We start from the raw sequence: 23662 nt of genomic DNA, 5'->3' as shown, positions 1-23662 counted from the left end.
ACATTTCCTTGTTTTCTTCAGGTTCCTGAAGTACACTCATTTGAAACAAGCCTTCAAATCAGAAGAGGTGAAAATAAGTTCAGATGTCAAATCTTTACCTTGAATAAAACGGATTAATTCCAATGACTGACGCCGGTGTTCTTCTGAAAATGATCTGTGTCCACAGTCCAAGGGGCAGGACATCGTGCAGCGTAGTGTTCTGGGACCAGTGCTGCCTGAGGCCATGGTGTGCTATCTGGAAAACTACGAGGCTGAGCGCTTCTCTGAGATATTCCTTGGGGAATTTGACACACCGGAGGCCATTTGGAGCAGTGAGATGAGGTGTGAAGCAGCCTCTGTCTTGCCAAGCTCCATCTTATTTGGACGGCGCAGTAGCAGCTGTCTGGTTTATATGATTTCTAAGTCTTTGGTTCATTTGAACTCTCTGTTTCAGGCGGATGATGATAGAGAAGATCGCAGCTCATGTTGCAGACTTCAGCCCCAGGCTGCAGAGCAACACTCGAGCCCTTTACCAGTACTGCCCCATTCCTGTAATCAGCTTCCCTCAGCTGGACAATGAGCTCTTCTGCAACATCTACTACCTCAGACATCTGTGTGACACCACTCGCTTCCCCAACTGGCCCATTAGGGACGCTGTATGTGTTTTTCACCTTACTTTTTTAGTGTCCTGCCTCTGTTTTCTACCAAAGGGTTCATGACCCACTCCTCTGATTACTCCTGCAGGTGAAGCTATTGAAAGACACTCTTGAAGCTTGGAAAAGAGAGGTGGAGAAGAAGCCTCCTTCGATGTCTGTGGACGATGCGTATGAAGTCCTCAACCTGCCTAAAGGACAGGGCCAGTGAGTAAAAAATGATTTTAGACGCCACACAACACATTGCACATCCATTGATTTGATTTCCTGTGGCATTATGTCCATTGCTGTCATTGAAAGTTGCATTTTTTTTGTCTTTAGGCATGAGGAAAGTAAAATTAGGAAAGCCTACTTCAGACTGGCACAGAAGTACCATCCTGACAAAAACCCAGAGGGAAGGGTGCGTGTAGTCACCATCACTGCAATATGAATGAATGTCCAGGCTCAGAACAACTATTCAGAATGATTTGAACAACTTGTTTTGTATTTCAGGACATGTTTGAGAAAGTTAACAAAGCCTACGAGTTCCTCTGCACAAAGTCTGCCCGAATCGTGGACGGCCCCGACCCAGAAAACATTATCCTCATCCTCAAAGCCCAGAGCATTCTGTTCAACCGACACAAACAAGGCGAGTAGATGGATGCAGATGTTACAATAAAGGTGAAGATATGGGTTTTTTGCTGCTAATAGAGCTGCTGCTGTGTCCTCCACAGAACTGGAACCTTACAAATATGCCGGTTACCCGATGCTCATCAAAACCATCACGATGGAGACGGAGGATGAGCAGCTTTTCTCGAAAGCATCCCCTCTCCTGCCGGCTGCTACTGACCTGGCCTTCCACACGGTGAACTGCTCGGCTCTTAACGCAGAGGAGCTGCGCCGTGAGAACGGCATCGAGGTATTTGCATCCTAACGAGCCCTTAGATATCAGCATCTGTGACTGAGACATTGCTGTTGTGCTGCGGCGTGTGGGGAACTGATTCTTTTCTTCCTTCAGATATTATTGGAGGCTCTCTCTCGTTGTGTTGCCGTGTTAACGGCATCCAGCAAGCTCGATGACATGGCTGTACAGGTAGAATGATCATAACATCTGTAGTTTGCTTGGTGACCACTCTGCTATTTGCAATGATTTCTTGAACTCTCACTCCAACCACAGGTGTGCGGGCACATCTGTAGGTGCTACAGTGTGGCAGCACAGTTTGAAGAATGCAGGGAGAAGATCATTGAACTGCCCAACATCATCCGGGACCTCTGTCACATCTTGTTCTACGGAAAGGTTTGGATCTTGTTCTACGATCTGATCACATGTGAATGTGTCCCATTCAGCCATCTTTTCTGCAGCCTCTGTCTAATAGTTTTAGATCAGCGACTGTGGCACCTTTAAGAGCCACTCCTTTTACTACAAACTGTTCAGATTAACACCAAAATAATACCCACTGCTCACCAGAACATAATCAGGCAAATTTAAGAAGCTGCACATCCTCAAATCAAAAGTTTGGGTCATTAAACCGTAGCAGAATTCATCAGGAAATATAGATGGAATCCAGCTGTTTAGCTGCTGGTTTTGAGAGTTACGTCGTGTGATTTCAGTCACCTCAAATAATTAGTTTTATTAATGTGTAATAATGAGAATGACGGGCTTAAGTGGAAGTGTTTTAAAGGAGCCACAACAGCAACAGAGTTTCTCCACCTCAGGGTCTCCCAAAGACTGCTGCACTGGCAGTTCAGTGCGTCAGCTCCTTCGCGGTGGATTTCTTCCTGCAAACCCATCTGTACCACGCTGGCGTGCTCTGGCACCTTCTGGTCCACCTCTTCAACTACGACTACACCCTGGAAGAGAGTGGAGTGCAGGCTAACCAGGACACAAACCAGCAGGAGGTTGCCAACAGCTTGGCCAAGCTCAGCCTGGTGGCTCTCAGACGTCTGGGAGGCTACAGTCAGACGCCACACACCCCGGATGGCAACAACCCTGTTTCAGAGACCAACGGCATCGAGGGGACCCCTCCAGAGAACCCCACCATCCGTAAGAGCTTAGCAGCCATGCTCACACCATACATCTCACGGAAGCTGGGGACAGGATCTCCTGCTGAGGTCAGTTGAACGGGGTACAGCCGAGTTGTGTTGGTGCCGCATGTCTCAGATCATCAGAGGGTAGAATTAGATTCTCCTTGTGCTGCTTTTAGGTTTTGAAGCTGCTGAATAGTAACTCTGAGAATCCCTACCTGATCTGGAACAACGGCACACGAGCCGAGCTGTTGGAGTTCCTCGAGGGTCAACAGGAGGGAAACATCAAGAGGGTAAGCTAGACTCCTAACTGTCCAGCCTGAGGCCGCAGAGAGGCGTGCACGTGCAGTTATTCATGGAACTGCATCGTTTCTTTCAACAGGGAGAAAATGACAAGAGCTTCGGTGCGGAGTTTCTGTTCAGTGATCACAGCAAAGAGCTCATAGTGGGGGAAATCTTTGTCCGAGTGTACAACGAGCAGCCTTCCTTCCCGCTGGAGGTGAGTGTTACAGCTCCGGTTAGCTGTTGTTTGACTCGTCAGAATTACCAGCGACAGAGGCACAGATCACCAGGATGAAGGATAGAAGCTTGCAGCACATAATGACAGACAACACTAGTCTCACAAGTCATTTTCTTTACCATCTGTGTTCAGTTCCCCAAAGCATTTGCTGCCAGCCTGCTGGACTACGTCGGCTCCCAGGCTCAGTACCTCCACACTCTGCTGGCTATGAGTCAGAGTAACAAGGTCGAGTCCCAGCAGCACGCCGAGAGGCTGCGTTTCGCTGAGATGGCTTTGGAGGCTCTGCGTAATGTCATCAAGAACAACCCTGGTGAGATATAACGCAGATCAATGCTTATTTGGTTGTTTTAAATGTTCTTTTCTCAGCTGCTCTCTGCCTTTAACCACAGGCTCAGAATCGGAGTGCATCGGCCATTTCAAGCTGCTCTTCTCTTTGCTGCGGGTCCATGGAGCTGGCAGAGTGCAGCAGCTGGTTTTGGAGGTAGAGTTGACTAATTCTGGGTCCTGATTGGTCTGTCTCGTGTGGCCTCATGGTAACGGCATCGGTTTCTCCTGCAGGTTGTGAATACGGTGACATCAAACCAAGACTGCGTCAGCAACATTGCTGAGTCCCTGGTCTTGTCCAACCTTTTGTTGCTGATGCACTCACTTCCCTCCAGTAAGCAGCTATAGTAGTGATCATTGTTTCTCTGCTTTCATTGTGGAGCAGTAACCTTTTAAATGAACGTTCTTGCTGCATCTTTAGGCAGGCAGCTGGTGCTGGAAACCCTCTACGCACTGACTTCAAACACAAAGATAGTCAAAGAGGCTATGGCCAAAGGTCAGTGAAATTGTACTTTCTCTCGGGAACTGTTAAGGTGTGTGTGTGTGATTTCTGCATGCATAATGTTTCTGTTACTCTGTGTGTCTCACAGGTGCTCTGATCTACTTGCTGGACCTCTTCTGTAACTGCACACACCCCCAGGTTCGCACTCAGACCGCGGAGCTCTTCTCTAAGATGACCTCAGACAAACTGGTTGGACCAAAGGTCAGCCTGCACCGATACGTTGTAGAAACACTGTAAAAATCATCCTCATATCAGCAAATAACTCCCTTTTTTGTCCTTTGCTCTCTGCCAGGTACGCCTAACACTGGTGCGTTTCCTTCCCGGCGTATTCATGGATGCGATGCGAGACAACGCTGAGGCGGCCGTTCACATATTTGAAGGAACGCACGAAAACCCCGAGCTCATCTGGAACGACAACTCAAGGGAGAAAGTGTCCACCACTGTCCGGGAGATGATGCTTGAGTGTGTTCGATTTGCATTTTAAGCAGCTGATAGCAGAGCTGTGATGTCTTTGTTTAGCTAAGATGCTTTTCTGCATTTTTCCAGGCACTTTAAACAGCAGAAGGATAATCCTGATGTGAACTGGAAAGTAAGTATGACGTCATTGTTGCTCAGTTTGTCGTTTTTTTGCTGCTCGGTGTGAAAAGCAACTTTTTGCGCTTGTGCTCAGTTGCCAGATGATTTCACGGTGGCTTATGGAGCGGGTCAGGGTGAGCTTGAGGTCGGTGGAGTCTTCTTGCGCATCTTTATTGCTCAGCCTGGGTGGGTGCTACGCAAACCTCGAGAGTTCCTGGTGTCCCTCCTGGAAACCCTGACTGAGCTGCTAGAAAAGAACAACCCCAATGTGAGCAGATGTGCTAAATGGAAACAAAAGGAAGAGGGTCTCTGTTCTTTTGCCTTTCTAACTGGCATCTGTGGTTTCCTGCAGGGAGAGGCCCTGGAGACGGTTACCACGGCAGCAGTTTGCCTCTTCAGCACCCAGAGCCAGCTGGCTGACCAGGTTCCTCCTCTGGGCCATCTGCCTCGCATCCTGGCAGCACTCAACCACAAGAACAACGCCGTGCCCAAGGCCTCCATCCGCCTCATCCACGTCCTATCAGACAATGAGGTAAGTGTTGTTCCGTGTCTTAAAGGGGAACGCTGGTATTTTTAACCCTAGACCTTATTTCTGGCATGAAATACGTTCATCTACTCACCGAGAACAGCAACCGTTAGACGATGCAGCCTCTAAATAAGGCATTATCTGTCTTTATTTCACCAATACTTTAAGAAGAATGAATGAATGAACGTGTGCTATAGCTCTGTTAGCTCATAGCTGCTGTGTTGTTGTCCTCCAGGGAAATAGCTGGGCTCAGGGGGTTTTCTACATAGGCATCTACTTGGATGTCGTCATTGACGTGCACGCTTATTTACTCCATACGCAGTTGCCCGTTCGGTCCTGCAGGCTTTGGCTGGGTCTTCCAGTTTATTTTAGGGACTACAGCCCGGTTGATCAAAGCAGTGAAATCCTCGTTTCTGGAGACATCCAGACGTGTGTCTCCTGGCCTCAAATCCCATTCGGAGCCACAAAGGCATTCCTCCTCTGTTGGCATAGGTAACACCACCAGTTAGCATCGATTCTCAGCGGCCTGTTGTTCTCTGGCCAGCTTTCTCTGCTTCTGCATCCTCCTTTTCAGGAGATCCTCATCTGTATATTCTGGCTCAAAACGGTAAGAACGTCCATCTTACTCAAAGTCGTTGTTCATGTTGTCAAAATCTGATAAATATCCTGCCATGTTGCACAAAACTATCAGCAGCAAACTCTGTGTGAAGTTAGCCGACTGTCACAGAGCACGGAGTGAATAAACTGTGCTGCAGGGGGGCGTGTGGATGAAGTGGTCCCAGTAGAGTGCCTGTGTAGAAATCCCTCCGTTAGCTCTCCTATAGCTGCAAGTAGCCACATAACAGCAGCTATGAGCTAACAGAGCTATAGCACACGTTCATTCATTCATTCTTCTTAAAGTATTGGTGAAATAAAGACAGATAATGCCTTATTTAGAGGCTGCATCCTCTAAGCCCCGTTCACTCCGTTATATGGAGCTCCAGTTATCTAAATATCTTCCGAAGGACGCCGACTTTCACCAAACTGTTCTCGGTGAGTAGATGAACGTATTTCATGCCAGAAATAAGGTCCAGGTTTAAAAATACCGGCGTTCCCCTTTAACTCGGGTTGAATGTCGACACTAGATCACAGAAAGCCCAACAGGGGCTTAAAGTCTCCCCTCTCTTTGTGGCATAATACAGTAATAAAGCTGCATTGTTTTGCACAGCTGTGTGTGCGCTCCATGGCTTCTCTGGAGACGATCGGCCCTCTGATGGCTGGAATGAAGGTTCGGGCAGACATGGCCGGCCTGGCGTGTGAAGCTCTCAACCGCATGTTCCAAAAGGAGCAGACGGAACTCGTTGCTCAGGTAAGGTTTCAGTTTTGTTGCTTCATCATCACCACGTTCAATGTGGCCCTGACAAAACTTCTCATAACTACTCAACAGGCTCTCAAAGTGGAGCTCGTTCCATACCTCCTGAAATTACTGGAAGGAATCGGCCTGGAGACGTTAGATAACCCTGCAGCTACTAAGGCCCAGATAGTGAAAGCTCTCAAATCCATGACTCGCAGTCTGCAGTTTGGAGAGCAGGTATGAATTAGTCAAAACATTGGAAGAGTGACTAATGCAGTGACATCACAGTTATGAATGTGATTTAAAGCCCTTTGCTAACCACTGCTTTGTAGGTGAATGAAATTCTTGCGAGGTCCTCGGTGTGGAGTGCCTTCAAAGACCAGAAACACGATCTCTTCATCTCAGAGTCCCAGACTGCAGGCTACCTGACAGGTAAAGTCATTATTTAAGCTTCTAATTCGATTGTTTTTCAAAAGTAAAATATTTCTTTGATTACTTCAAAGGTAAGTCTATGATCTATTGAGAATTCTCAATGCTTTGCTTTTCCCTAAAAAACCAAACACCTGGCTGTTTCTTCACTTGTCCTTAAACCCAACGACCCCTCCGTCTCTCCACGTCTTTTAACTTCCTGGCTCTACCCCTCCCTTCCTCTCTGTCCTCCGCATTTCCTCCTCAGGGGTTTCCACTCCTTCTCTCCTGGCTGCCAGCAGCCCACTGCGAGGTGGGCTTTAGACTCCAGAGCTCGGCCCTCACAGCCCTCCTCTCTCTTGCTCTGATGCAGGTAGACTCGTACCTGACTCCTACTTACATCCCCTCGCTCCTTACCGTCATCCCTTTTCCACATTTCATTTTCCATTCCCCATCTTTTCACCTCACAGTACTAAAGATGTCATTCCATCTTCACTAATTCATCTGCTCCATCCTTAAGATTTATATATATATATATATATATATATAAATCTTAACTTCAGTTAAGGTGTCCTTAGGAGGGCCAAAATGCATCAGAAATTTAAAAAAAAGACGCTAAAAACAGAAAATATCTCCTGATTGATCAACTGCAAAGTGAGTTCAGGATAGCCAAGCTTTCTTACTGCTAACTGGATCAACTAATCTGAAATCCCAGCCAGATTCAGTCTTTTTTAACTCGTTTTTACTCATGAAACAGGAGCATTTGATGTGTCCACTCTTCAGTCAAGTGCAGACGGCACATAATCTGCCTCCAAGAGGTTATATGCCAAATGTATTCCAGCCAAATTCTGGCTTACAGCTTAAAACTCCTGGCTGGCTCGTCTTGCTTGGACGCCTTGTGGTGTCGTGGTTCTCCTCACAGACTATAAGTACAGATTGTGATACTCCATGTGCAAAAGCATCCAAAGTTGGACTCCCGCCGTCACCCCTTTATCAACCACATTCAGCAGTTTTTGGCTGTGTGTCCATACAGTGTTTGTTCTGTGGCAGAAACCGAAAGGAAGCTAAATGCTCACCAGCGTTTTGGCTGAGCTTATCCGGTACAGTTTAGGATGGACCGACACGGGCAGAAGTACGACTTCTGCTTGTATGACGGGGGAAAAAAAGCTGAGAAAAGTGACAAAACTTGTACTTTTCTGACATATTCCTAGATTTCCAGCAGCTATCTGCTCCACTCTGCTCAGATAAAAACACTTTGTGGACACTGAGCTCTGGTTTAGTGTGTCACCGTCGTTCACCAGTAGCACTCGAGCCTCCCTGTAAGTCGCACCTGGGCCCAACTCTCCTGTCTCCTCCTCTGTTGCAGGTCCAGGAGTCGCAGGTTACCTTACAGCAGGAACTGGCACCACTGTTATGCCCAGCGTCCCACCCCCTGTGGACAATGACATTGGAGACCAAGGCTGAAGGACCACGCAGGGTCGCGCTCAGGCACCCAGGCTGCCCTGCGGTTTCACGTCTGCGGCTCAGAGAGAACCTGTTCAGCTCCCCAGAAGAGAGGATTGAGAAGGAAGACAACCGGGGAGAGCGAGCCGTCACCGAATTTCACCAAAATCTCTGCCCCCCCCCACCCCAGCCCCTCTTTACAATGGACACTCAAGTCTTGAAAAACACTTTGTTTTAATGGATGACCACATTTGTTTTGTTTCTGTGCTACTTTTGTTTCTTCCAATGACAGAAAAAAGTTTACTTTTTGTATGAATATATTTTTTACTTTAGATTTTTTCTTTTTTTTTGATGAGAAAGACACGGGAAGACCAAGGCTCGTCATTGGGAAGTTGTTTCCTCTCTACTCACCCTGTTCCTCAGTCCTGTCTGTTCTGAAACCCACAACCCATCTGAGGGCATTTTGCCACATTTGTGCACTGGACCTGTCCTCTTCAATAAATGTAATTTCCGAATCTTTGAAATGGATTCTAATCTTGAAAAGTTACACAGGAGATGGTGAAATGTCATGCATCATTTCTCTGTCCCTTTTCCTCACAAAATAATGTGACTTTGACCCTCAGAAGGAAGCCTCTGTCAGGTCCCGACACAGACCTCCTCTCCTAATGTCCAGCCTTTTATTCCTCTGATCTTCTTCATCCTACACTCTGCTCTCTGAAGGCTACTCTTCTTGCCTGCCTCATATTTTTTAAAGTAATTCTCCTCCCCAGAATGCAAAAAGCACTAGAATATTTATGAGTGAAAAATAACCACAGGAAATGAGCTTCTGCTGACACGACGAATGACTTTGATTATGAATCTATGTGAAAGACTAGTGCAATTTGTGAAATGTTCAATGTAATATTACGTATATAAACTTTCTATATTGAATGTACATTTAAAAAAGAATCAGTCACACTTGTACATAAAATTTTAAGAATAAAAGGGAACCCACAATGTTGTTCTTTTGTATTTACATTTGTATTTGTCAAACTAACGTGTTCCTCTCTCATATGAGACGTCGGTTTCCGAGTTGTTCTGTTTTTACTAAATAACTTTATTGATACGTTTGTTTTCTTAGAGGGAAGTAATCGCATATCAGCCAAAACGAGTCATTGTTTCTTTCTATTTAATTTACTATTTATCTCCCAGCTGGGGCCTTTCTGTGTGGAGTCTGCACGTTCTCTCCGGGTAATTTGGAAACTTAGACTACAAGCCACCTTAAATTTGTATATTTTCAGAACATTTTGCTAAAATCTCTCTCAGATGAATGCCTCTCGCAAACTTATTTCTTTCTCTAAGAGAAACCGCCTGAATTCTCACTACCCACATAAAACTCAACATTTCATGACTTGCTGTCTCCTCCTGAAAATAAGTAATAATTTGATTAATTTATTTAGTAACCATTCGACGGCGTAAAACATCTGCCAAATCGATGATGCAAGATCGAGTCGCTATGGTGACCCCTGATAAAGGGAGAGGTCAAAAGATGAAGAAGAAGATTTAGTAATAATTCATGTTTGTGTGGATTTGAATTTATATTTCTGCACTGTAGACAGACTGAAGTCAAGTTTGCTGTATGAAAAGATATTTGAGATTTGACTTTGAGGTAGATTCAATTTATGTTAATTAATTTCCATTAGATTTAAATACAAAAGTAGAATCCGATTTACAGAATAATGGGAAAGTATGGAAGTATAGTATTTCTGGGTTTTATAAAATAGAACATACCTTTATGTTTTTTATGATAATAATTTCATCCTAATGTGTACTACTTGTTTATTTGAGATTCTCGATGGTCTTCGCGGTATCTTTAATGAACGTGTGCGTGCGCTGGAACTTTTGGACATGCAGCCCGAATCCTCTCGGACAGATTAACGAGTGACACCGGAAGTTGCGTCAAAGGCGCGAACAGTATCAACAACTTAATTTTAATTTAGTCAAAATAGTACGATGAAATTTACTTCACATGTGTATCGGTTTATTTAATTCTGTGGACACTAGTGGCCGTTCGGTCTTGGCAATATGAGTTATTGTGTTATTTTAAGCATTTTAACATTATAACTAAGTTGGTTGCCAGTTTGAGTGTTAGCTAAGCGGTTGCTTTTAAGTTAGCGCTAATTGTTGTTTATTTTTGGCTAAGTGTAGTGTCATCGAGCTAGTTCTTTATGAAGAGTCCGTTTTTTTTGTCAAATTCAGTCAGTGGTTTGGATTTACTGACCTGAATTGATCCATAAGAAGTAAGTAGCTCACTTTGGCTAACTCAAATGTAAATGGATGTTGTAAAGTTTGTAACAGGCTGCTGGTTTAACCTATTTCCAGCTTTACTTTGGACGTCCAGTCGCTCAAAGTTCTGCAAAAATGTTGGTTAACACAGATGCTGGTGTCAGATTCACTGTAACACATGTCCTGGGTTTTCATTTGTCCCAATGAAGGCACAAGCTCAACATGTCCAAAGGAGACAAGGAAGGCTTTATTGTGAAGTTTGTGGAGAATAAAGGATCCAAAACAGAGTATGCTGTCAAAGCGTACCAGGTAAACTCCTCTATTCGGCCCAGTCTTTTCGTTTATCTTTTTTGTCACTGTTTCTTTGTTTGATTGTATATGTGTTATATTGAAACAGGCAATATTGGAGCTGCAGTCTGAAAAGTACTTGAAAACAGTCAAGGAGGAAGATGTTTTACAAATGGACCAGAAGGACAAGTCTCTGTTCGTATTCAGTGACTTCACCACTCCGGCCTTTCTGCACTGCAAAAAGGTTTTACTCGATATCCCAATACAATGAAACTTGAATGATGTATCTTATAAGATTTATTGACACTATAAGAGAATAACTCTTTCCTTTATCACTTGTCATGCAGCTGGGCTGTCGAGTTGTGAGCCCACTGGTTGTATTGTACTGCCTGCAGCAACAGCGTTGTGTCCCCAAAGCAGAGGAGCCTGTATATAACATGGCTATGGCTGACATTACTATTTCCTGCACCAGCCTGGACAAAGCAACACGGGTCAGTTCTGATGATCAGTCAGGAAAATCCCCCAGATTCAAGTATGAGGCGACAATTTCCACCAAAATGTTTGTGTGCGTTTGTTTTGCTCTTCAGGCAGAGGTGATGGATCTGGTGCAACTCATGGGTGGACGGGTCTATCTTGATCTTAATGTGTCTGTCACACACCTAATTGCAGGAGAGGTGGGAAGCAAAAAGTACCTGGTGGCTGCCAGCCTGGGTAAGCCCATCCTGCTGCCCACGTGGGTCAAAACCTGCTGGGAGAAATCACAGGATAGGTATGAAAAGCCGGTTGTATTAGTGGTTATTAAGGCTATGCAAGTGTCTAGTTCAGACATCTGTTTCAACCTTTTCTCCAGTCTTTTCAGGTACACAGACTTGCCCACGGAGGACTATCTCTGCCCTGTGTTGCTTGGCTGTACTGTTTGCGTGACAGGCCTCTCAAGCACAGAACGCAAAGAGGTGCAGCGGCTCTGCGAGCAGCATGGAGCCAACTACACCGGCCAGCTCAAAATGAATGAGTGCACACACCTCATTGTTAGTGAACCAACAGGTTAGTCACTAATAGTTTGGTGAATTTGTTCAATTATTTTCCATTTAAACCATTTTTCTTGCTGTCTTCTTGAATATGAACGCTTTGCTGGTGTTGATTTGAGGACCTGCATCTGGTTGCAGGTCAGAAGTACGAGTGCGCTCGAAAGTGGAACGTGTATTGTGTGTCTTTACACTGGCTGTTTGACAGCATAGAGAAAGGCTTCTGTCAGGATGAGAGCAGGTACACTGTGGAGCCCAACGCAGCGAAATCCACAAGACCGCATACTTCTACCCCTACAGGCACCAACAATAAAGCAGGTAACTTATTGTGCTCTTTTTGGTGCTTTGCTGCATTTAGAAATGTGGCTGCTGTGGCTGACTTCCACATTTAGTCCTTCTTGGAAAGTGTTAGCCTTCAAAAGATGAGGTTTTATTTGAATTTTTTTATCTCTAGAGGGCCCATCTTTGTTGGGTTTGAGCAACATTTCTGTCAGTGCCAACATGACGATAAACGACACAGCTCTCACAAACGCCACCATCAGCCGCCTGGAGACATCAGACCCCATCGACAGTCTGGATCTCACTGTATGCCCAGCTGATGATGTGCTGGATGGCTGTAAGGTACTGTAAATGCATCATCTGTACTTTTTCTTTTTATCCAGGTGGAAGTACCCATATTGTTGTAAAAGTTTGTTGTTTCTGTGCTTTTAAGGCTTGATTTTTTATTGTTGCGCAGCTGTATTTATGTGGTCTGCCGGTGAAGAAGCTGGAGAAGCTGCGGCGTCTGGTGAACGCTGCAGGAGGTCTGCGCTTCAACCAGCCCAGTGAGGAGCTCACACATGTGGTGATGGCAGAGCTGGACCAGGAGCTCGTGAAGTTTCTCTCCAAAGCAACGCATAGGTCTGAATAATTACCTTCAGAATGAATATGTTCTCTAAACTTATACTTTTGGTTTAAAACGTGGCCCCTTAACATACCAAAATATCTTAAATGAACAGAGTTTGTATGTTATGATCTGAACATACTGTTTAATGTGATCAGTCTGTGAGCTCCAAACAGATTGTATCCAGATTATTTTTACAAAGTTTGGAAAGAAAACTCTTAAATCCGATATTCACCAGATCTGATCCAAGCTACGCCTGGAAGCTGTTTGAAGTGTAACTTCAGTCAGATGTGTTGCAGTTTAGCTGCTCAGATAAGATAACTTATACATCACTTTCAAAGTGACAACAACCTCCAATCCACAGAGACTGCGGCGCTAAAAAAACATGGAGAACAGCAGCCTTTGGATAGAAATAGATTTTCTACAGGCTCTGTACAAGCTTCTGTACAAGCAGAAGTAGCTCAATGTTGGAAAGCTGACGGTTTGTGGTGTCTGAACGTACAAATCCAATCCGATCATTTTAAAACAACGATGGAAACTGCTTTCTCCAAAAATCTGTTCTGAGAAACATTTCATGCTGGCTTCAGTCTGAACATAGCCTAAGAAATGAAATGGATCATTGAAGGTTGCACCGACTGCAGCTCAGAAACTACCGTTTGAATCTTAGTAAGTATTTAATGGTTGATATGTTACTGATGCTTTCTATCTGTTTTACTTCCCAGGCCTCATGTAGTTACAGTACAATGGCTGCTGGACAGTTTCTCCAAGGGCAGCCTGCTCCCAGAAGCAGATTACCTCCATCCTGGCTGTCTTCCTCCTGCTCCACCCGCTGTGTCTGTACCAACCCATCACACACCAAAGCCCCGGCCATCAGACACTCCACCCGCTGCCAGCCCCGGCACCCCCAGTGTAAATAGAGCAGAGGAGGATTTGCTCTCCCAGTACATGGATGATGACCCTACAGTGGGTAAGTCTGTTGTTTTTTAACTCTCCCAATGATGGTACAAGAGTAAGACTTTCATGATGAGTTTTAAAGAGAAATATCATGGTTCTTGTATATTCCAGTCGATATGGAACCGCCAGCAGCAGAGAACGACAGCAGGAAGTCCATCAGTACAGCTGCTGAGCCCCAACCTGAGTTCTGGGCACCCAACCATAGCAGAGGACTGGAGCAAGACCCAACCCTGCAGGAAGCCAGCCAGGGAGGCCTTTTTTTTGGGAAATCTTTCCTTCTGTTGGGGTTTGGTGCTGACGCTGAGGCACAGCTCTCTGTGTTGGTCACAGAGAATGGGGGCAAGGTGCTGATGGGTCGCACTCGCGCTGTGGCAGACTATGCAGTGGTCCCTCTGCTGGGGTGCTCAGTCGAGGCCACGGTGGACGAGGTGGTCACAGACACCTGGCTGGTAAGAACATTTAGTCTGCTGCAGAGAAGAGGAAGAACGATTGAGACTGAAGAGGCAGGCGGAGTCCTTACGTGTTTTTTCCTCTTCATTTTCAGGCCATGTGTGTGGAGAAGGAGTGTGTTCTCCCGTTGTCCTCCAACCCTTTGTTCACCCCTGTTCCTGTGAGGGAGGGACGCTTCCCTCTCAGAGACTGCGTTCTCTCCGTCAGCCAGTTCACCGGAGCAGAGAGGGAGTCTTTGGTGGAGCTGGCCAAGCACCTCGGAGCCAAGTATGACTCCCGTACCCAGAGGCTGTTTTATTATGGGCTGTAGAACCGGAGCGGTGTTCCAGACATGTTCAGGGTTCCCATAACATGTCATTTTACTGCTCTGAGTGCTCCTTAAGTGAATGAAGCTGCCGTTCAAACTACCTCTCTTAAACTTTCCTTCTTCTGCTCGCTGCAGCGTGCAGGACTACTTTGTGCGCCTGGCCAACCAGAAGAAAGGCATGCTGGCCAGCACTCATCTGGTGTTACAGAGTCCTGACGGCACAAAGTACCAGGCAGCAAAGAAATGGGGGCTTCCTGCTGTTCTCATGCACTGGATACTCGAGTCAGCTCGAACCGGCCAAAGAGCTCAGGAGGAGAGGTATCTGGTCGACCTGCCTGCATCCCCAGGTGAGACTCTCACCTCTGCTAGATCTGTTTTTGGAAACAGTTTTAATCTTAAACCATGTCTACGTTTGCCTCGTCACGAAGTTTGAAGTCGTCCCTCTTTTCTGGGGGGGTGTTATTACAGTTCAGAGAGAAATCATTACCACAGAGTAACTGCTCGGTGTTATTGTTGATTTAAAGGTGAAAGTGTTGTCCTGAGTGGTTAATGGACAGTTAATGTTTTGGCTGAGCAGAGAGGGATGAGGAGAGCTTCGTCGGCGGTTCCCAGAAACCGGCTGTGCCTCCACCAGCTCGTTCTCCAGAAATCCCCTTGCTGGGTCCACAGAGTGGCAAAGCTGTCACGCCACTGGATTTGGGGCGCTTTCAGAGCAAAGTGTTTCGCTCCGTGTTGGATGAGATGAAGCCTAAGGAGGACCTCGGCACCCCCAAACAAAACCGGGAGGGTGGCAGAAGGGGCGCGCTTCAGAAGGAGCCCTCGCTGCAGCTGGACACGCCCTCTCGCTTTTTCAGCAGAGACCAACTCTTCAAGACCTCCTTTAATGTCAAGGTTTGGAGCTTTTCTCATACTTCCAGCACAACGTTCCCTCTGGGAGTTTTCTAATCACGTGTCCTTCCTTTAGGATGCACTCGGAGCTTTGGAAACTCCAGCTGGGAGATCGAAGCCGGGACAGAGGATGGAGACGCCACTTACCGACGTCATCAACAGGAACCTGAAGGTGGCCCTGGCCAACAGCTCACGCAGCAATGTCTCAGAAATGGAAGCAGTCTCTGCGAGCCCCCAGCTCACAAAGACCACTGAGAAGGAGGTAAACACCCTGTGCTGCTAAGCTAACTCGCATACAAAAGCTTATCAGTGTCAGCTTCATGCAAGCAGTCTCTGATGGACTCAGTGTGCCACTGATCAGAGAAATGAATTCACTGCACTACGTCCAAATCCAGGTGTCACCATTTGTGTGTTTCAGGTGCCACAAAGAGAAGCTGGACCCCTGACTGGTGTCGTGATCTGTGTGGGAAAGAAACTGAGCAAAATGCAGAGCGAGTTAAACGCTGTCGCTGCCTCGCTTGGAGCCGACTTCAGGTACTCTCAGGTTTTTCCAAACCTCTTCAGAAGAGTACGTTCACTTTTCTAAAGGTTTTCTTAAACCATCCTGATGTTTCTGCAAATATGAATAATTCTAAAGTACTACTGATCAGTTCAGTTCTTCTTCTGCTTCTCTGCGATTTCATTCTCCGGTTTTAGCTTCGGTTTCTCATTCAACAGTTCTCAGGCCTCCCTGAGAGTAACTGGGACCAGCATCTCCAGTAGATGCTCAATCAAGCCCGGACTTCTTTGTTTTGGATCATTTGTCAAAGCTCACAGAAGAGCACATCTTTTTCCAGATGCATCTGTGTTTTGTAAAGGCGGTTGCCATGGCCACAGTCCTGTTTGATTCCCCCTTATAAGAGCTACGGGTTAAAAAGACATAAAGATGGGTTCATTTTAAACGGGAACAATTTAAACGTTTCTGGAGGCTGAAAACGCCAACGTGTTCATCCTATGACTTGAGAAGATGTCCGAATCAGCCTGACATCCCAACTTGTCATTCTTTAAAGGTTTTTCCTCTTTCCTGTGCGCACCGCCCGGCCCAAAAGGGAAAGAAAAGTCATTTATTTCCACAGAAACTGCTTTTCTCAGAAGGATTAATCGTCAGCCAACATTGCTGCCAAACAGTCCTAAACATGTGAACTTATCCTTGTGTTTTTACTTTGATAAACGCAGATGCAAATGACCCAAAGGTTGCATGATCCTTTCTGCAGGTGGGCTTGTGACGGCACGGTGACGCACTACATCTACCAGGGTCGGGTCGGGGACAACAGCCGCGAATACAGAGGAGTGAAAGAAAGAGGGCTGCATGTGGTCTCCCAGTACTGGCTGCATGCTGTACGTTTCCCACACCTGTAAACTGAGCCTGAAGCCTAACGCAGGCGTGGAACATGATTATTAACTCAGTTAGAGGTGTTATTCAGCGTTATTCAGCGTTTTTCAGTGTTTTTCAGTGTTTTTCAGTGTTTTTCAGTGTTTTTCAGTGTTTTTCAGTGTTTTTCAGTGTTATTCAGTGTTTTTCAGTGTTATTCAGTGTTATTCAGTGTTATTCAGTGTTATTCAGTGTTATTCAGTGTTTTTCAGTGTTTTTCAGTGTTATTCAGTGTTATTCAGTGTTATTCAGTGTTTTTCAGTGTTATTCAGCGTTTTTCAGTGTTATTCAGCGTTATTCAGTGTTATTCAGTGTTTTTCAGTGTTATTCAGCGTTTTTCAGTGTTATTCAGTGTTTTTCAGTGTTATTCAGCGTTTTTCAGTGTTATTCAGTGTTATTCAGTGTTATTCAGTGTTATTCAGACCCATCCACGTGTTTTAGACACGATTCAAGCCTCAACCTTTGCTTAAAACGTCGTTTCATGCGTTGCGTCTTTAACCAGAAACATTAAATGATGTTAAGATGCACTTACATTTATTCTCCAAGCGTATCTTACTCAGGGGAGATAATTATCAACAAAAACAGAATAGCAAATGAAAAACCGCTTTGATATGCTAACTTCAGACAGCTGGCTGTTTAAATGTTGGTTTTATTCATGTAAAAGCTCAGTTAAATCTTCACAGTTTGTACTAACGAGCCACCAATGGCTTCCTGTGCAGTGTGCCGAGGAGCAGAGGCACGTCCCGGAGTCCCTCTATCCTTTCACCTACAACCCCAAGATGAGCCTGAATATGAGCCAGGTGCCAAGCAACTCTCAGAGGTCGCCCCCTCTCACCCGAACGCAGCTGAGAGACAGCAGCGCCGACCCAAAGCATGACAAGGTGGGTCTAAAGCTGGAATCCCCCCCCCTCTGGCTGCCAGTCCTGTGTCTGGAGCTCCGATGAATGCTGGTCCGTGTCGGTGTAGTTAGGTGTCTGTTAAAGGTTTAAAGGTTGGTGTTTCTCTCCCTCTTTAATTGTTTTTATTCAGCCTGAGCTCTACGCTGTAGAAGAAGCTACAACTCTGCGTCGTGTGAGCGATGGCAGCGTGGAACAGGAAGAGATGAACGATTCAACCGAAAGGAGGGGTGAGGATGTGTTTCAGCTGACCTTTAAGTCCACAAGCTGCTGCTGATACTCAAGAACAGAGTGATGTGAGTGGTTTGGGCCTTTCAGATACTCTGGAAATGAGAGAAAACCTCCAAAGACAGCTGCAGGAGATCATGTCAGCCACTAAAATGACGACAGGCAGGCGCACTTCAGTCAGACTGGCCAGGATGGGATCAGGAGGAGCCGACTCTGGCCCACAGACACCTGAAGGGAACCGAGTGGGACGCAGCGGGAGCAGACGAACTCTGGAAGCTCTGAGGTATATAAGATGCTGATTTATTCAGGATCGTATTTGCCTAAAACCCAAATGTGCTGAGGTTTCACTGTCCTGTTGCAGGGTGCCCAGAGAAGCAGCCCTGGACATGAACACGGAGCCGTCTCAGAGCGAGCAGATAGTCTGGGACGACCCCACGGCCAGGGAGGAGAGGGCCAAGCTGGCTGATAATTTACAGTGGCCCGGCAGCCCCTCGCAGCACTCCGAGCCCCTGGCCCCGGCGCCTCCCCCCACCGCAGAAACTGGACCACATCTCAGGGACTCTATGACTGACTCGGAGCTGGTGGAGCTGGGTAAGAGCATGAAAACACCAGGAATCCGGGTCTGAGTCTACGATAACAGCCAGATTTCTGCCTCGGTTTGTGCATTTTTTCAGCATTTTAAACTGTTTTTCCTCTGCTCCAAAGACAATAATTTCTGTTTGGTCTTTCTTTAAATGGAGGAACCTCTGGAACACGTAGTTGTTCACTTATTTCGGATTTGAGTCATCTCCGTAACAGTGGCTACATATTTTTCTGGGTGAATATGTTACTAGTTTGAAACTGTTAATTACCAAGAGCCAAAGGAATGAATTCCATGATGATGGTGCAGCTTTAATGTTGTTCGCTCTGCTCTCTCACAGCTGCTTGCGATGTTATTGACCAGCAAATGGGCCAAAGGTTCCCGGCGCCTCCATCAGAGGAGCCCGAGGACGACATCCTCACTCCGAAAGCTCCCAGCATCGCTTTTCCTCTCGCCAACCCCGCAGTAGCACCTGAGCCGCAGGTGAGGGTTCGTTTTGTGGAACTTCACTGCAGTGTAGCTGCAAATGAAATAATTTTCTGTCATCCTGTTCAAAGGAGCTGCTGCTCAGATGTTGTTTGGCTTGTTTCAGGAGGAGAAAAGGGAAGAAAAACAGCCTCCCAGATTTCAGCTGTCCTCCCTCAGTCCTCAGGAGCGCATTGACTACAGTCACCTCATCGAGGAGCTGGGTGAGCTAATCTCAGATCTAACGGTGTGTTATTGGGACTAAAACTGAGCATCTCCTACAGATCCTGAGAATATTTCCAACAATGTTGTGAGCTGCTCCTGAATAACTAATAAAACATGTGTTGTGTTCCTGCTTTAATGTGTAACTTCAGGTTGAATATATCACTTCAAAATGGAGCTCAGGAGTGAGACGAACACTTGTTTTATGATCCGGTCAGTGGTTGGAACCTCTTTCTGTTTGTGGCTGCAGGAGGAATAGTCCTGGACAAGCAGTCCTTCGACCCCAGCTGCTCCCACATCATTGTTGGGAGTCCTCTGCGGAATGAGAAGTATCTTGCAGCGATGGCGGCAGGTAAATGGATCCTGCACCGCTCGTACCTGGAGGCCTGTCGCTCTGTGGGCCACTTCATTCAGGTCAGAGGCTAAAACTCCACACCATTTAACCTCTTTCATTCCTCCTGCAGCTAAGGCCTCGTAAAGACGTCTTGTGTTCAGTTTGGTGTCGGTTTCGGTTGTTTATGTTGCATAAAGTGAGCATTTTGTTAGTGAATCTGACGGTAATCTGCAGCAAGTTGCTAAATATCCATCCAGTGGGGGGGCTGGAGCCTGTCCCATCTAAATAAACTGAAATCAGAAGGTTTTCTAACCTTGAATGTGTTGACTTCATATATTCGTACAGAGAACATCAACAGGTCTCCACTTCAGCTCGATTTGCAACACTTTTAATTAGCTCCATGCAGATGGAGCTGTGAAAGTCACAAATACTGTTGTTTTGGTCTCATCTCCTGTCTCTGCTCATGGCTCAGGAGGAGGAGTATGAGTGGGGCAGCAGCTCCATCCTGGATGCGTTGCCCTCCATCACCTCCCAGCAGAGGAGGCTGGCTTTAGCTGCTATGCGCTGGAGAAAAGCTCTTCAGGGAAGCTCCGAGGAAGAGGTACAGACACGTTGCTGTAGAGCTCACAGTCAGTGCTTGAGATGGACTTTTTCCCTGAAGGAGCTTTGCTGTTTTTCAGGGAGCCTTCAGTGGATGGACTGTGATGCTGAACATAGACCAGAGCAGAGAGTCGGGCTTCAGACGGTTGCTGCAGTCTGGCGGAGCAAAGGTTCCTCATTGCTTTTCTTTAACGAGCCACATCCCATATTATTTAGTTGTTACTGACAAGTCTAACCAGCTAACTTGAGCTTTTTCAGGCGCAAGATTAGCAACAATAATGCGGTTTCATTCAAACAAAAGAGCAAGTAGAATATTTCTGCTGTATTTCGAGTCATATGATTAAAAAAAGACAGAAAAAAAAGCAGGAAAACTTGATCTTTTCATAGTTTTCACCTGAAGACGCCGTCTCAGCTGTGTGTGAAATCTGATATCAGCAGAACAAGCTCGCAGGATTGTGTCAAACTGAACTGAAAAGGGGATTATATGATATTAAAGGATGGGTGCAGCAGGCAGATCATGGAGTTCGGATTCCTCTGAACAGCTAATCGGAGCCAAATGAACCCGCCGCTACGGTTCATCCGTTAATTTAAACGGCTGCAGTTTATAATCATTTAAAGGAACGTGTTACAGCGTCTGATCGCGTCAGATTGCTGTGATTTGTTAAATAAAGTAACTTCCTTCGCTGGATGCTCGTTCACGCTAACGTTTAGTTAGCCCAGCAGAGGAGATTTTTAGCATCGTTTCCACTGAAAGCGCTCAGCCAACGTGGCAAAGCTGCTGGTTTCTTAGCTTCTTAGTTAAAACCATTTTCAGATGAATGTGCGTGTTTGTTAATCAGCTTAACTCTGAGCTATGAAGCATTCAGGCAGAAAAAAGGCTCCTAACTCAAGGGATGAACCAGTGTTGTGTCGACACAGAACAGACAACTTAGCAAAGAAGCCATTTTAAACTGGATCTTTAGGCACTTTGTCACAAAGACACATCTTTTGTTCCCATTTCTTTAGCTGCATCTATGAAAAACAGCAAAGAAAACACAGTTTGACAGACAGAAAATAGGATTTCTGCAGCAACAAGGTGATTCCCAAAGAGCTATTAGCTGAAAACTTGGCATATCTCAGCATGGTGTGCAGTGTGTCCTTAAAACATTTGAGGAAACTGGACAAGTGGAGGACAAAAGAAGAAGTGTCAGGCCTAAAAAACTATCTACAGGATCTGAAAGTGATGTCCTTAAGAAAGAGGAAAAAATCCAGCTGTGACCTGACAGGACCTGAGAGATGCATCTGGACCTTCAGCTGATCCATCTACTGTTGGCCCAAGCCTCATCAGAAATGGTCTCCATGGAAGGGTGGCTGTCAAGAAGCCGTTCTTAAGGAAGGGAAACAGGGAGAAAAGGCTGAGCTGTGCCAAATGACACAAGAAGTGGACTGAAAATCAGTGGCAGCAGGTCTTATGGAGGGATGAATCCTCCCCAGAGCCCGGACCTCAACATTATTGAAGCAGTGTGGGATAGCTTAATAATGGATGATGTGATGAACAGTCATTGAATATATTGTATTTATGTGGGGAAACGTGCCTTTTGCACAAGGCAAAAACCCGCCAGCAGAGCCGTGTTTTCTTGGATTTGCTGTTTCCTGTTGGGCTGCACTTTGCACCCCAGCTGCTCCTCAGCCATGCTGCAGTTTCTAAGCTGTGCTCACTGTGCAGGTGCTGCCCAGTCCCTCCCCAGCCTTGTACAAAGACGCCTCGCACCTCTTCGCAGACTTCAGTCGCCTAAAACCCGGAGACTTCCGAGTGGACGTGTCAGAAGCGACCTCGCAGGGAGTGACGTGCTTGAAGCCGGAGTACATCGCAGATTACCTCATGCAGGTGAGCGCCTGTTCCCTCCACACCTTAAAAGATCATTTTACGGCATTTTGTGCACCGATTCCAGCGTGTTTTCTTCCCCAAGGAGCCGACTCCACCTATTGAGCTCTACCACCTGCCTGCAGCGCCCTCTGAGGAAGATCCCGGCACGCCGTCTCGTAAACGCAAAGCAGCTGCAGACACCTCCAGACTGAAAAAGAGCCGTCTGAACTGAAAGCCCGACGCCAGCATTACAGCTGCCTAATTTCCAGTTATGTGAAAATGATTGTAAATAAGTGTTTGATATGAAAATAAAAGGAATGCAGCACCTGTTTTGGACCTTTTTCCGTGCAAAGCGCTGCAGCTGCTGCCACCTGCACCGGCAGAATCTTGTGATGGATGAGTCAGCGACTGCCTGCAGAAAATGTTGAGTCATGCTTTGGATTCGGGTGCATGGAGACGCTTCGGCCTGCAGGGAGCAGTGCGCCATCATTGTACGCCTCGGGCTGCTGTAGCAAAAGCTCCCTTAGCAACAGGACGGTAACACAGCTCTGATTTACCTGTTAAGTGTTATTCCTGACAAATGTTATTTAATCTTAGGGTTTATTTGCTTTTTATTCCCACTAAAAGTACTGAAATGCTTCAGATTTTCTCTCTAAAGCAGGCATCTTGCTGCTGTAAGACAAACACTTTGGTTTTGCTGGCTGATGCATGTTTTCCATGCGGTCTGCTGAGCTCTCATCACGTAAACACCAGATTTTGTTTACTCCGCTGATGCAGTCGTGGGCTTAAACAATGTGCTGTTTCATACCAGGGTGCCAGCTGAGGTCACTGGTTCCCTCCCATATGGCTGGATAAGTGGTTTAACCTCCTAATAGATGGAGCGACTGACAGCTTCCCTGCAGACTCTGGCTTGATCTCTTTCAGAAGTTTGGGATTAGAGGAGGAAGTGCTTACCTGACAGTGGAGGGAAGCGTGACTCAGACTGTAGGGTCTCCAACAAATGAGGTCAAAGTCACCTGAACAGGTTGGCTTTATATTACGCCATGAATTATTGTGGTAATTTAAATCATTTAACCTTAGATTTCATTCAGGTTGCTGTGACCCTTCCTCATTTCTTTATATTTTCCTTTCTTGTGATCTTGAGCAATAATTCTCCAGCTTTCTGAAACTTTGCCAAAGTTGTTACTTTGGAAACCGTCTGCTTTTTTATTTCTTAGTTAAAACAATTTTCAGATGAATGTGTGTGTTTCTTAATCAGCTTAACTCTGACCCTATGAACCATTCAGGCAGAAAAAAGGCTCCTAACTCAAGGGATGAACCAGTGTTGTGTCGACACAGAACAGACAACTTAGCAAAGAAGCCGTTTTAAACTGGATCTTTAGGCACTTTGTCACAAAGACACATCATTTGTTCCCATTTCTTTAGCTGCATCTATGAAAAACAGCAAAGAAAACACAGTTTGACAGACAGAAAATAGGATTTCTGCAGCAACAAGGTGATTCCCAAAGAGCTATTAGCTGAAAACTTGGCATATCTCAGCATGGTGTGCAGTGTGTCCTTAAAACATTTGAGGAAACTGGACAAGTGGAGGACAAAAGAAGAAGTGTCAGGCCTAAAAAACTATCTCCAGCAGATGAACAGGATCTGAAAGTGATGTCCTTAAGAAAGAGGAAAAAATCCAGCTGTGACCTGACAGGACCTGAGAGATGCATCTGGACCTTCAGCTGATCCATCTACTGTTGGCCCAAGCCT

At 46.0% G+C, this 23662-nt stretch overlaps 2 protein-coding genes across 5 annotated transcripts in view; both read left to right on the top strand.

Moving 5' to 3' along the window:
* The window catches only part of LOC140284920 (dnaJ homolog subfamily C member 13), a 30797-nt gene extending 21529 nt beyond the window's left edge, over positions 1 to 9268 (top strand). For 3 of the 4 annotated variants that reach the window (XM_072378949.1, XM_072378948.1, XM_072378947.1), the window contains 25 exons: positions 22 to 67; positions 167 to 321; positions 434 to 635; positions 724 to 839; positions 954 to 1032; positions 1125 to 1260; positions 1346 to 1530; positions 1630 to 1704; positions 1789 to 1908; positions 2328 to 2723; positions 2816 to 2929; positions 3019 to 3135; positions 3289 to 3466; positions 3546 to 3637; positions 3715 to 3814; positions 3902 to 3976; positions 4071 to 4183; positions 4275 to 4444; positions 4529 to 4571; positions 4653 to 4826; positions 4911 to 5090; positions 6292 to 6432; positions 6511 to 6654; positions 6750 to 6849; positions 8192 to 9268. In XM_072378949.1, the coding sequence (XP_072235050.1) occupies positions 22 to 67; positions 167 to 321; positions 434 to 635; positions 724 to 839; positions 954 to 1032; positions 1125 to 1260; positions 1346 to 1530; positions 1630 to 1704; positions 1789 to 1908; positions 2328 to 2723; positions 2816 to 2929; positions 3019 to 3135; positions 3289 to 3466; positions 3546 to 3637; positions 3715 to 3814; positions 3902 to 3976; positions 4071 to 4183; positions 4275 to 4444; positions 4529 to 4571; positions 4653 to 4826; positions 4911 to 5090; positions 6292 to 6432; positions 6511 to 6654; positions 6750 to 6849; positions 8192 to 8289 (3349 nt within the window). In that variant the 3' untranslated portion in view covers positions 8290 to 9268. Of the gene's footprint in view, positions 1 to 21; positions 68 to 166; positions 322 to 433; positions 636 to 723; positions 840 to 953; positions 1033 to 1124; positions 1261 to 1345; positions 1531 to 1629; positions 1705 to 1788; positions 1909 to 2327; positions 2724 to 2815; positions 2930 to 3018; positions 3136 to 3288; positions 3467 to 3545; positions 3638 to 3714; positions 3815 to 3901; positions 3977 to 4070; positions 4184 to 4274; positions 4445 to 4528; positions 4572 to 4652; positions 4827 to 4910; positions 5091 to 6291; positions 6433 to 6510; positions 6655 to 6749; positions 6850 to 7093; positions 7199 to 8191 lie in introns of all 4 variants that reach the window. The other variant, XM_072378950.1, reaches the window with a different exon arrangement.
* Positions 9269 to 10200: 932 nt separating this feature from the next.
* On the top strand, positions 10201 to 22216 carry topbp1 (DNA topoisomerase II binding protein 1). Its single transcript, XM_072378446.1, has 28 exons — positions 10201 to 10547; positions 10743 to 10842; positions 10931 to 11065; positions 11169 to 11312; positions 11409 to 11590; positions 11672 to 11865; positions 11988 to 12164; positions 12301 to 12467; positions 12583 to 12746; positions 13452 to 13696; positions 13795 to 14132; positions 14228 to 14400; positions 14576 to 14787; positions 15018 to 15331; positions 15405 to 15590; positions 15747 to 15862; positions 16582 to 16705; positions 17459 to 17620; positions 17769 to 17865; positions 17954 to 18146; positions 18225 to 18454; positions 18784 to 18926; positions 19036 to 19132; positions 19381 to 19544; positions 19937 to 20065; positions 20145 to 20234; positions 21770 to 21931; positions 22014 to 22216. The coding sequence occupies exons 2-28, from the start codon at positions 10756 to 10758 to the stop codon at positions 22140 to 22142; spliced, it is 4554 nt and encodes a 1517-aa protein (XP_072234547.1). The 5' UTR covers positions 10201 to 10547; positions 10743 to 10755; the 3' UTR covers positions 22143 to 22216.
* The last annotated feature ends 1446 nt before the right edge of the window (positions 22217 to 23662 follow it).

Source organism: Leuresthes tenuis, unplaced genomic scaffold (assembly GCF_036924035.1).
Source record: "Leuresthes tenuis unplaced genomic scaffold, fLeuTen1.0.hap1 SCAF_24, whole genome shotgun sequence".
Classification (NCBI taxonomy): Eukaryota; Metazoa; Chordata; class Actinopteri; order Atheriniformes; family Atherinopsidae; genus Leuresthes; species Leuresthes tenuis.
This window is presented reverse-complemented; position numbering and strand designations above follow the sequence as displayed.

Bases quoted from the DNA above. Each gene is read 5' to 3' on its own strand.
- topbp1 (XM_072378446.1), top strand. From the start codon at position 10,756: ATGTCCAAAGGAGACAAGGAAGGCTTTATTGTGAAGTTTGTGGAGAAT. The intron at 11,866-11,987 runs GTTAGTCACTAA...ATCTGGTTGCAG, and splicing joins CATTGTTAGTGAACCAACAG to GTCAGAAGTACGAGTGCGCT. The intron at 20,066-20,144 runs GTACAGACACGT...GCTGTTTTTCAG, and splicing joins AGGGAAGCTCCGAGGAAGAG to GGAGCCTTCAGTGGATGGAC.